Below are 13,819 nucleotides of genomic sequence, written 5' to 3'. Positions count from 1 at the left end.
CCGATGTTTCATTCTTGCAAAAGTTCAGTTTTTGGAATTGGCGACTGCGACTGAAAATATTCCTTTTAGTATAGCAATTTTATTTATTATGTCACTTACGGTCAACCACTATTTTAAGGCATTCACAACTTGATTGGAATGAATGTCTGCTTTTTTTTCGTAAGTGCCGAAACACAATAACAATAAGAAGATATAAAGCAGATAGAGGTCCGCTAATGAATTAGAGGCTATTGATTCATAGGTAGATCAATGAGGTGAAATGAGAGTTGGTGAGCAGTTAATTGCGATCCGTTGAGCGGCTCTAATTACAAAATAAGTGCTGAAATAAGTACTGAAAATATGCACTACTGCAATCCTAAACAAGTAATGAGGTAGAAATATGTATAGATATCAAAGTTCTAGTGGATGTACTCCTTGTTCAATGCTCTTCCAATAATTAACCGCCGAACCTAAACAGGAACATTATGAAAATGATCAATAGATCCAATTGTTGACACTCGCCCGCCTACCTCACTAGTGCCGGCACCAATTTCATAGAGTTTTGCATCTCGCAGAAATCGTCCAGTAGGATAGTCATTAATGAAACCGTTTCCTCCTGAAAGAAAAGTTATGAGAGAGATATACAAGTTGAAGAAACGGGACATTGGCAGACTAAGACCAATGTGCAGGAGAAGGGAACGGAAATAGGCATAAGAGGAGCGCACATACTGGAAAGAATCAAATACAGGGCACCCACCAACTGATGAGGATACTAGGAAGGATAGTAATGAAGCATTTCAGGAAACAAACAGAGGAAAATGTATCTATCAAAACACATGCATATATCAGTGGCGGTAGCAGAAATTCGCCTCGCATTGTCTTTAACGAAGTATGAAACGATGGGAAAAAGTAGGTGCATTACTTCAGAAACTGGATATCAAAACCGTAAGGTACATTCAGAAAGTTGAAAAGAGGAAACACAATTATCAAAAAATGAGCTGAACACAGTGTTGAAACAAGAGCATAATGATTTTTTAAGGTATTTCCGAATCTGTTCGACGATTGGGGTTACCTTTCCGATACTGCCACCAGCAACTACATCACACATTATCATATGCATATACACATACAATGGCTAATAAATACAGAGGACGGACACACATAGTTCCATGGAGAATTATAGATTTATGAGAACATGTGCTCACCGAGTATTTGTATTGCATCCAGACAAACTTGTGTACATTTCTCCGCCAAATAAAGAATAACACCGGCACAATCCTGCAGTTTAGAGGATTACAGTCGATAAGAATAGAACAAAAAAGTGACAAGGGCGAAATTCATTTAACCACCAGGATCATTATCAATTCCATCTTCGAAAATCGTAACTACCCTCTTGAAGAAGTAAGTCTAAGTAAGAACGAAATGCACCTTGCTCGAAACATGTCCTTCATCAGCCGCCTTTGCTACCGTATATAAATAAGATCTACACGCGTTCAACGTTGTGTACATATCAGCCATTTTTCCTTGGATTAGCTAGAATTTGAACGATTTCGGAGCTGAAATGACAAATTTGTTGGCTAATTACTACCTGGAAGGTTCCTATTTGAGTTCCGAAAGCTTCACGATGGTGAGCGTATTGAAAAGCAACATCACAAGCAGCTTGCATTATCCTAAAGGTATCGAGATTCTTAAAAAAAACATTTGAACAATAGAAACAACCAAAAATGGGATTGCCATACCCTAGAGGACCTCCAGAAAGGACCAAACGTTCATAGTCCAGACCGGTCATCAAAACATACACTCCTTTTCCAACTCCTCCCATGACATTTTCTTCTGTAATCAAAAAGAGTGAAAGATTGTGAAGCAAAGTGTGTGAAGTGAATAGAATTTTTCAAGTAATGCTTAGAGAGACGTACAAGTGGAAATCGTCATATTTTTATAGTCCTAATGACAATCTTAAGGGTGTCAGCAGTTCAGAGTTTAAAACTACAAACTTGTGTGGAATGTCTAGGTGTTATAAGGTCAGTAATCCAGAAGAATCGATAATTTTTCATCACTGTAAATCATGCCAAAGAAGAGGTGCTAGGCGACCACCCTCAATCTCTAGTGTGATCAAAAAGGCTGAGAAATGTCGATTCACCGAAGTAATATTTAAGAACTGTACTTCTTACCCGGGACTTCACAATTTTCGAAAACCAGCTCACAAGTGTTTGATCCACGCATTCCCATCTTATTTAACTTTGGTGAAGTGTGGAAGCCTTCGAAACCCTGCAAAACCAAAACTTGTTCCAAAAATAAATGTGTAAAGCACTGAACTGTTGATTTCTACTTCTATCTCTTGAAATCGTACTGTTTCGCAGGGAGCCAAACCTTTTTTTAAAGCATTTTTGTATTACCCATTAATGTAGCATTGTATTTATTACTGGAAATTCTTGAGGTTTCAAAAGTTATATAGAACCCTTGTGGTTATAAATGGGTTGAGAGCAGCTGGTAAGAGGCAGACGTTCCACTGCGACTGACGATCGTTCAAGCTTCGAAAAAGCCTTTCATCCTTCCAGGGAGGATAAATCATCGGCTAGCCCCGCAAGTCATTGTATAGGGCAGTCACACATTCGTGAACCTCAAACGATTCTGAATTGAACGCAGCATTTGTCCTTTAACTCAAAGAATTACCGCATGGATAGCAAAATGATAAAATCAATAAGGGATAAAGCTCCAGAAAAATTGGCACATCAATCTGGAAAATTAACAAAGTTTCTTCTTCATTTCATCACAGCAAAATGAGAATTAAAGAAATGAAATGATTCAACCGATAAGCAGATATAAGAAAAAGGTAATATAAAGTTCTCGAGAACGTGCAGTACTGGTATATAAATTTTCTTAAGACTTAAATGTTTATTTATCACGTTACATAATAACGGCTTAGTCTGTCACGTATATATATATATATATATATATATATATATATATATATATATATATATATATATATATGACACGAAATTCCAAAGATGGGAAGCGACGGGTCCACCGGCGTCGAGTTGCTGCGCCGGGAACGTAGAGCGGTAGAACTAGGTGCGACGAGTCCAACAGCTTCGAAATGTTCTGCCCTAGTGCAGTGTTACCTTTATGACGCGTAGCTTCTCACCTCTATGACTTCTCCATGCGTCCATTTCCTCGCACGTTCGCCTCAGGTTGGTAGCATGCCTTCCTCAGAAAATGGAAACACGAATGAAACCGGCTGTTTAAATAGTAGTCAACAGTTTACCTGATCTGACAAGGAACGCTATCTTTATCAGTGAGGTGATGCCGTTCACATCGTTTTATGTTGAACATAATTCTTTGTTAGCTGTCGGGGAAAACAAGAAGAAAACTCATACTTCGAGTCATGCTTTCAAATTGTGCCTGCATTACATTGGTATTGAAACGGTCTTTGAAGTTAAGTTTAAGTTTGAATGTTCTCCAAATGTAGGACTAAAACAAAGCAAAAAAAAAAAACTATGAAATCTTTTGCCCAAATCTATAAAAAAAAGCGTTGTTAGAAAAACGCAATTCTAATTTTACCGAAAATGCCACTACTATTAATTTTCAATGATCAGTGAAGAGGAGCGAAGCGAATACCACTGAAAGTCTGACGTTTGGCTTTAGCCGGACGTTCAGACCGGCAGATCATGAAGTGGAATAGAAGTTTTGAGGAATTGTGTGCTTAGTACATAAAAGCACCATAACGAAGTTGTTTTATTGAACTGAAACTCCTAACCTTTTCCACGAGAAAACACGTGATGCCATGTTGATGTAAATTTGGATCAGTTTTCGCATAAACAACAAGAACATCCGCATCTGGACCATTAGTGATCCAGAATTTTGTGCCGTTTAGCACATACCTTAAAACGGAAACCACAACTACTCCATAGAAAAAAAGAAAGCAAAACAGCTTTCCTACTAACTTATCACCGTGTTTCTCCGCCTTCAACTTCATACTGACAACATCTGATCCGGCGTTTGTTTCTGACATTGCCAATGCTCCCACGTGTTCGCCGCTAATCAACTGGAAACAGAGCGAATTTAGAACCGAGAAAGTATTCCCTTTGATAAAGAAAAAAACCTGTAGGGAGAAAAAACCTGAAAAACATCATGTTTGAAGGCATTGTATCGCGAAACAGACGATACTGGGTCTCTATATGTAGGCAAATATAGAGTTCAGATAGTAGATCATGAGCATGGGCGTGACTCCGCTCAACTTCTCTGTAATCGTTGAAAAGTGGCGTGGGAGACGGCATTAGTTCCTATGTGGTAGCACTGGACGCACCCACCTGCACATTCGCCGTGTCCACGAGCGAGCGGTAGAAAATCAACAAAGTCTCTTCAGCAGCTTATTAAAGTGAATTTGGTGAATAGGCTGCTGAGAGAACCGATAGGAGCGTTTTCATGTACCTCGTGGGAACAAACGCCGTTCCCACCTCCTTTTTCAGGACGATCAGGAGGAATTGAGTGGGGCCATGCTCACACTCATAATCTACACTCCCGCTCTATATTTGTTCACCGGAACCACAGTATCGTCAATTTCTTGAAATGCTACCTGTAAGAAGTTCTCGGCAGGAAGACGCACCTTGGGTAGATACTTCTCCTTTTGTTTTTGAGTACCATTTCTTACTATCTGATTAACGCAAAGATTCGAATGTGCACCATAGGAGAGCGCTACTGCACCACTGGCACGCGATAACTCTTCCATTACAAGCACATGTGAGAAATAGTTCATATGAGAACCACCGTAATCAGCTGCGAAAAAGAATAATGTTAATACCATGTAAGAAATTTAAGGCGTTGAAATATTATAATTAAATCAAAGAAAATTACCGGGTGCAGTCACACCAAGAAGCCCATGATCGCCCAGCTTTTTCCAAAACGACCTCATACCCTTGAATGTGTTGTCGCGGTCGATCTCATTCGCATATGGAGCGAGTTCTTTATCGACGAATTCTCGAACAGATTTCCGCAGCTGAACGATTTTGGATTGACTGAGTAACGTCGTGGTTTTGTGAAATAGTGTACTTTTTTTTGAACTGTCCGATCAGTCTAGCTTCCCGCGATGAATGCGGGCGCTGAATCCTCGTTCGTAGCCACAAATTATTTCCGTTTTTCACATTACTTTTGTGAGAATTAACGTTGGATTAAGAAAAAAATCCACAGGATCTGTCTTTTTCAACACTTCTCCACAGCTGTGACTCACCGCAATTTCATCTTCATTTAAGCCAAACATTGCATCAGGGATGGGATAAGCTGACATCTGCCGACATGCCATCATCTGACGAGCTGTGCCGCGAAGCAGAGTCGACAGCGACATGACCCTATCTGCAACAGTCGGTGCTGATACTCCTAGGGCTCTAAAGTTAACGATGGTCATAGAGATACGATAGAAAAAAAATAGATGAGAAAGGTATGATTGGGAAAAAAAGTTGGTAATACTTTACCACATCAGGCAAAATCGGCGGCTTCTTGAGATTAGGATCTTTTACATTCATAGACTATGAGTCGAGTAGATTTCATGTATGGGAGATATCTCTCTTGTGCACTGGTGAACAAAGAAATTGAATTTCATGTAAGAATATGAGATATTTTACACAATAACATTGCAGCCTATCAATCCAAACGAGAAGAACTCTGCTGCATCTCTTGCGTAGGTTAAAGGAGGTGATCATCGTTATTTTCAAAACGTTCAGTGTTTTTCCCCAGTTCCTGTACTCTTTTTGATTATCATATAGGGCTTACTATACTTTCGCGCTTGATTAGAAGCATCGCAAAGTTTAGATACGCACTGAACGCTTTCGCTGCTCTTTCTTTTCTCATAGCAAACAAAGCATCGAAAGATTCCAGGACTAAGTCGACCACTACCATTGACTTTTCTTACATCGACAGTCTGGACTTTGATACTAACACTTCTTTCTGAATAAAATTATCTCATATACTTACTTACTAACTAAGTTATCTCATATACTTACTTACTAACTAAGTAAGTATATGAGATATTTTACAGCATAACATTGCAGCCTATCAATTTACAAAACTTCAGGACGATGATACATCGGATTTTTGTGTTTTCATTTGTTTCACACCGCCGCACCCGAAAAAAGAAAAAACAAGACATCATGTTATTTGGAAGAGTAACTCTGCTCTCAAAACAAAACTTCTCAAAACGTATTGAAAACAGTCATATTTTTAAATATGGGTTTGCACTTGTGGCTTTTTATTCACAAAAGAAGTGTTAGTAATCAAAGTCCAGACTGTCGATGTAAGAAAATTCAATGGTAGTGGTCGACTTAGTCCTGGAATCTTTCGATGCTTTGTTTGCTATGAGGAAAGAAAGAGCGGCGAAAGCGTTCCGTGCGTGTCTAAACTTTGCGATGCTGCTCATCAAGCGCGAAAGTGTAGTAAGCTCTATATGATAATCAAAAAGAGTACAGGAACTAGGGAAAAACACTGAACGTTTTGAAAATAACGATGATCACCTCCTTTAACACAAGCAAGAGATGCAGCAGAGTTCTTCTCGTTTCGATAAGCAAGTGTAAAAAGAAATATATAAGTATCGCACACTTCATTTTTCTAACAAACATATTTATCCAAAGAATCAATCACAATAATGACGGACTTCCTAGTCGAGCAGACAAAGTATTGACCTGAACTATGGTAGCAGAGAACTACAGAATTTCTTGTCGACAGCTTTGGAAAAAAGATCAAATTAGCTCTGAACAAAATATAACAATAACCGCTTTAAAATGCGATTATTGTGCGTGAGTGCTGTTGGTGGCCACGCAAAAGAAAAATAAATCTTTTCGAGTATTTTTTTGAAATTTTTTACAGTTAAGACTTGAAAACAATGACCATATTTGAAAAATTCACACATTAAAGATATAAGTTATCAAAAACGATGCGCAAGGAAAAAGAGGAAAGAGAAGCTAAAAAATTGCAAATATGTTTGTCGCCGGTGTGGCCAACGTACACACATAGAAGGAAGAAAGAGAATCAAGAAAAAAAAACACCGTGACGTTTCATATTCTTGCAAACTTTGCACTACATAAACTTCGAACGGGTCTTTAAAAATATCAGAGTAAGCTTGCCGTATGCAGAATGTTACAAGACAATAACTCTAAGATAGTGGGGAGTCTAGAAAGACGAGTATAGGTTGTTTCAGCTTGGAGAAGTGATCATAATACGTAAAAACAGGAGTTGTGCTTTTATTCTTTCTCGACTAATCGACGTTGATTTGCAGCAAACCATTTAAAGGTATCCAATAAGACAATCGTAACGAATATTCAGGAAAAATTGATCTGAAGGGATTGAAATTGATTGCTGATTACCTTTTCCACTTACTAGTCAAAAAAGAAGCATGAGAGAAGAGGGGAAAGCCTCCTTTTGTGCGATTACAACAAAGCTGCGATAACCGCGTGAAAAAGTGCGTCGTGGGTCCCGAGAGAAATCAGCTAAGCGTCGGAGAAGAGAGCGCTTGAAGCACGGAGAGATTGCAGAAGCAGATAAATAATTAAACAAGAACTGAACGGGAAAAGAAATCGACCGCAGGAATGGTGATGCTGCGATCAATAATAGTTGTTGTTCACAAAATCTTGGAGTCGATAGCAAAACGATGTTTTGTGGTCACCATTTAACTGCGAAACGTACACATCGAAGATCGAAGATCAATGCGTCAGTGTCGTTGGCAGCGCTCTGTCGCGTATTAACTGCTTTTCAAGATTTTTCAGAGCATGGACTTATTTGAATGTCTGGAGCACCACTGAAGTGCTACTCTGACTGCAATTGCTCCTACCGTACACAATGACTGCTCTGTGCAGTTCATCGATTCAGTCATCTTTGATCCTCGATGAGTTTCGCGATTTGCTGGGGATAAGACACCACTGTGTGAGAACTATTGTGGAGTTAAAATACACTTTGAATGTCTTCTATATTGTTTTCTTCATTCATTGTAAACAAATCAGCGGTAGACTGATCCTCCTAGCAAGGTCAAGTGTGGTAATGGGACACAACTCTGTCGAATACGAACCCCCCACGCCTTTCCCTCTTTCCCTCCAACGGAGCTGCGCAGTCCGTTGAGCTGCCAATTCGATATATTGAAAATTTCGAGAAAAGAAACAACGAAATTAGCCGAGAAACAAATGGCAAATGAGGAAATAGGTAGCTGACAGAAGCGAAGAAACACCAAGTAGTAGAAGAAACAAATTTGCTGAAACGTTAACATGTTGCTATTGAAATACTTTCACTTTTCTTCTATTCTATTTTTATTCTAAAATCTATTAAACATCTTTAAATACCGATTAATGGACATAATCCGACGAAAAAAGAGAAAAGTCAGGTGCATACGTGGAATCAAAGAGGTACGTCGAAAAAAACGAAAGAATCAACATTTTATTCCTACAGTATGACAGTGGAACAACGCAGATTCGACATTCCAATGAACCGAATTTTTGGAAAAAAGTTAGAAATTTGAAACCACTATTAAAAGATGAAAAAATTAATTTGCGTAGTTTCCAGTACTTTAAAAGCGGATTTAAAGGCATCATCCCACAAATCTAGCGTGGTATGGACTTTCATTGGAGTATGCCTATATTGAGATTATGGCAATGCGCCATCCTTGCGCCCCGCCTTCGCCTGCGATTCGTCTGATATTTGATTCATTCCGAAGCGGTCTCTTCATAGGTCCGCAATCAAAAACCCGAACTAGGGTATTCTTATTCCTGGGTCTTGCTATGGGACAACGGTTGGCGCCAACGTCCGCCTTTGCTTTCATGGCTAAAAATGACGCACCGATTTGGGAAACACGACCTTTGCTTTATTGCCTATATATCGACGACTGTTTCCTTGTCTGCTCGTGTCAAGCAGAGATGGACAATCGCTTTAAGATACTAAATGAGCAGTCGTAGTATATAAAGTTCACTCGGGATAAGCCCGAAGGAGAATGATTACCATTCCTCAACGTCCTGGTGCATATTTCAATTTGAACGCACGGACAATGTGCCACTGCAAACCCAGTAATAAGAATATCCTACTTTACTTTCTTTCTGCTCACTGAAGAGACGAAAGACGAGAATCTATCGAGCTTGCTAGGAGAATCGCGGTTAGTAACGGCTACACACCTATGCGGCATATTGGAAAAAGAGCACTAATCCGAAAAAAAATATGGTACGGAGGAAGTACCATTTCATGTACTGTCTATTTCCGATGAGGTTAACGCTGCCATCCGGCGGTGTCTGAGGAAAGCTAATCTTGAAGAATCTGTTGCCATCGTGAGGCTTCCTCTAGTAACCTTAGGCAAAAGTTTGTTCGCAGTCGCCTATATGATCGTATTTGCACTACACAGGAGTGCAAAATATGTCCGGATAACAACGAGGGTGATTGCATGAGTCCATGCGTTGTTTATATGATTTTCTAGGTGCAGTGTTGTGACGAATACATAGGAGAAACCGCTAGACCAAATTCGAATCAAAGAACACGCGGACGGCAAAAGGAAATCATGTGACTCCAATGTATTAGGTGGGGGTGCAGTGTGCAGCGTCATAACTGAGAAGATTTTGAAGTTAACATCACGGATTTGGCGCACGAACTTAGTATTGCGCAGGGCTCTGGAAGCTTTTTGGATCCACTTCAAATGCCCAAAGATGAATCGCAAAGAGGAATATCTGCATTACGTGGGAGCTCTCGTCCTATTCAAGGCTGATATTTGATTGCGCTACTCACCTCACAACAGGTATCTAACAGACGGCGTTTGATCGGATTAATCAGTTTGATTTTATCCTTTCAGGCTGTTAAAAAGCGATAATGCCGAAGCATTGGCCACGAATGAAGGATAGTAACAACCTCGTGTCCGGCTCTATTAAAGAAATCATTTTCATAACAAACTGTTAGGGCTTCCTTACTGTACTACGCCTGAAACTAAGCATTGTATTTTTTGATTTATGTCATCATTTACTGTAATGCACAATTTACATTTACTTTATAGCGTATGTAATAATCCAATAATACGTAACATTTCGTCCTCGTTATCATGTTACCCTTCATTCACTACCACTATATATATCATGCTACATAACAACGCGCTTAGTTCGTGTGTGTGTTTGTCTGTGTGTCACGAAAATACTCCATAATGTTGCAAAACTTCGGACCGGTGAGGTGTCGAACCATCGCCGCCTTTTCACCATTGTCTAAATGTTATGTAACTATGTATGTTGGTGTTGATAAGTCAAGTTAGTTTCTCTCATATGTTAGTGGAGTAAATAAACTTTACAATCATGCTATATAATAAGTTCTATTTTTCTCCAAATATAGAACCGGCGCGTTTAGGGAAAAACCATAAAATCATACATCTATGCTTAAATTTTCGGGTGAAAAAATTGAAGAAAGCGCTGATAAAAAAAAATCCAGTTTTCCAAAAAATGTCGCTACTGTTTTTTTTTTACTGAAAGCGAGCGAAACGAACACCAAAATAAGCCTGAAGTCCGGCTTTAGGCGGAAGTTCAGGCTGGTATATATATATATATATATATATATATATATATATATATATATATATATATATATATATGGGGCCGCGTACACGAGTCTGATTGCTACCTGCACGTGGTGGCCCTGCTTTAACTAAACGCAATCAGGCGTTCGAGTGTACGCATTGGGAACGTACGAGCTATATAACCTGCACTGTTATATGGCAAAAGATTCTCATACATTGCAAAGAGGTGCTGTCGTCTAGCACACCGCCAAAGCTCATAACCTGAAAGGTCAACTGCCTGAAGGGAGCATGGAATCTTTGGCAACAACCATTCGTTTCGTCACGCTGAACTGCCGAACACTATCGAGTGAACTCCAACAAGCCGATCTATCCAGACTTCTGCGATATCTCTGTGTGCCTTTTGCTGCACTGCAGGAAACACGCATGAGAGATCGGCCTGTCATCGGCATCGAAAATTACACCATATACTGCGGCGATGCTGATGAGAAGAAAGTAGGTGGCTGCGCGATAGCTGTGAGGAACGATTACAAGAACCTGGTGGAGGAATTTGGCTCAACGTCGTCTAGATGCGCCTTTCTACGACTGCGGGATCGCGGAGGACGTAAACTCTGGATCGTAAGTGCTCACGCACCTACGGAAACCGCTGAGGACAACAGTAAGGACGCCTTCTATGATGAACTCAATGCGTTGATGTCTAAAATACCAAGCCAGCAGGTGGTCATTGTCGGAATCGACGCAAATGCAAAGATGGGACTCGAACAGCAATCCGATGTGCTAGGAAAATGGTACTATGCAGCGGAGCGCACGTAGGACAACGGTGACTGTCTGGTCGACTTGTGCGAACAGACGGGCCTCATCATCGCTCATCATCATCATCGCTTCCACGTTTAAGAGGAATCATCGACGCCATCAGCTCACGTGACAGGGGTCAACCCTTTTAACGCCTGAGGAGCAGCGCAAGCGGAAGATGAGGACTCTTAAACTTCAGCTCGATTACGTTCTGGCGAGGAACATTCCTCAGTCAGACATCCGAAAATCTAGAGCTGTTTGGAACATCGCGTTCGACTCTGACCACCGTTCTTCTCAGCTTCAAGATACGGTTCCGAAATTCGAAATCGGCAAGTCTGAAAGACGATGAACGCAGAAGAAAATTCCGCCGTGTGTCTATTCATGTTGGAGTACGGACCAGGAAGAAGCTTAGCGATGCAGGTTCCTTCACAAATTGCATCCAGGACGCTGCAAGGGAAACGTTCCCGGTTCTATTGCCGCGGAAGAAGTTTGCCTTTGCATCAGCGGAAACAAAATCCACGTACAATTCTGTATGTGTCGCGCGCAGCGCTGGTGACTTCAACCAGGGAAAGCGTCTTAGAAGGAAGCTGCGTCGTCAACTGCAACAAGACCGCGATAACGAGTGGACGTCAAGAGCGATGTAGTTTGAGAAGGCGTGGGAGGACAGGAACCCGCGGAAAGTCTATGCTCTACTAAAACAGTATAGCGGCAAAATGAAAAAATGTTCTCCTGTCCTCAACACTGCCAATGCAGTAGCTATAGGTGAAGCAACTCTTCCAATTTGGAGAGAACACCTTGCTAAACCGGCTAGCACGGTCAGCTCCTGAACTCGGACACGTTCATAGACCGACGTATGCGATTAACGAAGACCCACCGACCGTGTCGGAGGTCCTGGTCTGTATTCAAAAAATAAAGAATGGAAATCTGGTGGAGACCACGGGATTAGCGCAGAAATGCTAAAATATTTTCCTCCGTCTGAGTTTCGTGAGATGACAGAGATCATCCGTTCAATATGGATAGACGAAAGGATACCTGATTCGTGGAGACACGCTATCATAATTCCCCTCCACAAGAAGTTATCCGTCGGCGTGTTATGTACAAGGTATTGGAGCGCATTATCCTGGACCGGACTCATTAAACATCGCGAAGAAACAACGCTCGACGAGCAAGCTGGCTTTCGTCCTGGCCTTATAATTTTTATATATTTTTTGAGGGTGGGGGTTTTAGCGATCTACGATTGATCAGGTGTTCTGTCTGTCAGCGGTATTCGAAGCCAATGCAACTAGCATTTCTGGACTTTGAAGCCGCGTTCGACTCTCCTCATCGAGGCCGTCTTCTCAACGCGCTGAGCGCCGATGGAGTACCAGGAAACTTCGTTCGCTTGTTCGATAACATGAATCAACGAACAACTGCTGCAGTTCGAACACCAGCCGGATGTGCAAAACCGTTCGAGGTGGTGACTGGAGTGACACAAGGAGCACGACCGTTCCTGTTCAACTTCAACTTCGTCATCGATGACATTATGCGAAGGATAGTTGATCTGTGTCCTGATAGTAGATCTGTGCCCTCCGATATCATTCCAGCACCATCAGGACGCCCATTGTCCGACGCTGACGTTGTTGTTATATTTGCGAAAAGCAGTACGAATCTTCAACATGTTGTCAATAATATATATATATATATATATATATATATATATATATATATATAGAATCTGGCTGCAGCCTATGGACTACGTCTACGCCCTGATAAATGCAAACAGATGTGGATCTCTTCGAGACCTCGAACGGGAATCAGGGTGGACGGACAGCCGATAGGATTGTCGATGAGTTCTGTTACCTGGGCTGTACGCTGAAGAACAACGGCAGCTACGAGAGAGATGTTCAGCAAAGATGCGCTAAGGCCACTTCTGCATTTAACTCCTCAACGAAATGCTTGTGGTCGGCCCCCATCACCAACGAAGTCGAGCCGCGAGTCTACCTATCTGCAATTCGCCCCATCATGATGTACGGATTGGAGACTTGGGCAGCACCATCACCGGTTATGGAGAGGTTTGACTGCACGGAACGAAAGCAGCTTAGACGGCTACTTGGCTACTTTTGGCCTAGGGTATGTCACAATGAAGATCTTTACGCAGAAATTGATGTGGTATACCGGCGGATGACACGTGGAAAACATCAACATCTTGCACCGCCATCGAAAGTGGCTAAAGTAAATCGTCTTCGCTTCTTTGGTCATATATTAAGGAGACCAGCAGATCGCCTTGTTCAACGAGTTCTGAGGAGTTCGTCGGGTTCGAGCTGGAAGAAGCCACCTGGCCGAAAACGGAAGTTCTGGACTGAGGTAGTGAAAGAGGAATTGAGGACATTCGGCGTGTATAGGCAGTTCAGGCGAGACGTAAGGTTTCCCAGAATATGGAACAGCGACGAATGGATTGATTCTGTGCAAGCTCTCGCAGAAGATCGAGAAGGTTGGGCAGAGCTGTGTTCAAGGACGGCACACCTCGGCGAAGATGCGGGTAATCGCGTCAGGCGATGA

The 13,819-nt window shown here is 41.4% G+C and overlaps 3 protein-coding genes across 5 annotated transcripts; 2 read left to right on the top strand and 1 right to left on the bottom strand.

The window, feature by feature from the left end:
* Positions 1 to 398: 398 nt before the first annotated feature.
* RB195_002054 (uncharacterized protein) lies at positions 399 to 5,501 on the bottom strand (the record flags this gene model as incomplete). 2 transcript variants are annotated; one of them, XM_064199124.1, is made up of 13 exons in its annotated part: positions 399 to 449; positions 510 to 595; positions 1,185 to 1,257; positions 1,408 to 1,512; positions 1,568 to 1,649; positions 1,719 to 1,812; positions 2,151 to 2,247; positions 3,740 to 3,863; positions 3,927 to 4,027; positions 4,589 to 4,758; positions 4,837 to 4,978; positions 5,210 to 5,363; positions 5,446 to 5,501. In XM_064199124.1, the coding sequence occupies 13 exons, from the start codon at positions 5,499 to 5,501 to the stop codon at positions 399 to 401; spliced, it is 1,335 nt and encodes a 444-aa protein (XP_064055004.1). The 2 variants fall into 2 exon arrangements, with proteins under 2 accessions (XP_064055004.1, XP_064055005.1); XM_064199123.1 differs by lacking the exon at positions 5,446 to 5,501 and having other exon boundaries at positions 5,210 to 5,323.
* A 5,279-nt stretch (positions 5,502 to 10,780) lies between these two features.
* On the top strand, positions 10,781 to 11,925 carry RB195_002053 (uncharacterized protein; the record flags this gene model as incomplete). 2 transcript variants are annotated; one of them, XM_064199122.1, is made up of 2 exons in its annotated part: positions 10,781 to 11,277; positions 11,481 to 11,925. In XM_064199122.1, 2 exons carry the CDS (start codon positions 10,781 to 10,783, stop codon positions 11,923 to 11,925), a joined length of 942 nt encoding a protein of 313 aa, XP_064055002.1. The 2 variants fall into 2 exon arrangements, with proteins under 2 accessions (XP_064055002.1, XP_064055003.1); XM_064199121.1 differs by lacking the exon at positions 11,481 to 11,925 and having other exon boundaries at positions 10,781 to 11,302.
* A 632-nt stretch (positions 11,926 to 12,557) lies between these two features.
* On the top strand, positions 12,558 to 13,819 carry RB195_002052 (uncharacterized protein; the record flags this gene model as incomplete). Its single annotated transcript, XM_064199120.1, has 2 exons — positions 12,558 to 12,921; positions 13,044 to 13,819. The coding sequence occupies 2 exons, from the start codon at positions 12,558 to 12,560 to the stop codon at positions 13,817 to 13,819; spliced, it is 1,140 nt and encodes a 379-aa protein (XP_064055001.1).

Source organism: Necator americanus, chromosome IV (assembly GCF_031761385.1).
Source record: "Necator americanus strain Aroian chromosome IV, whole genome shotgun sequence".
NCBI lineage: Eukaryota > Metazoa > Nematoda > Chromadorea > Rhabditida > Ancylostomatidae > Necator > Necator americanus.
This window is presented reverse-complemented; position numbering and strand designations above follow the sequence as displayed.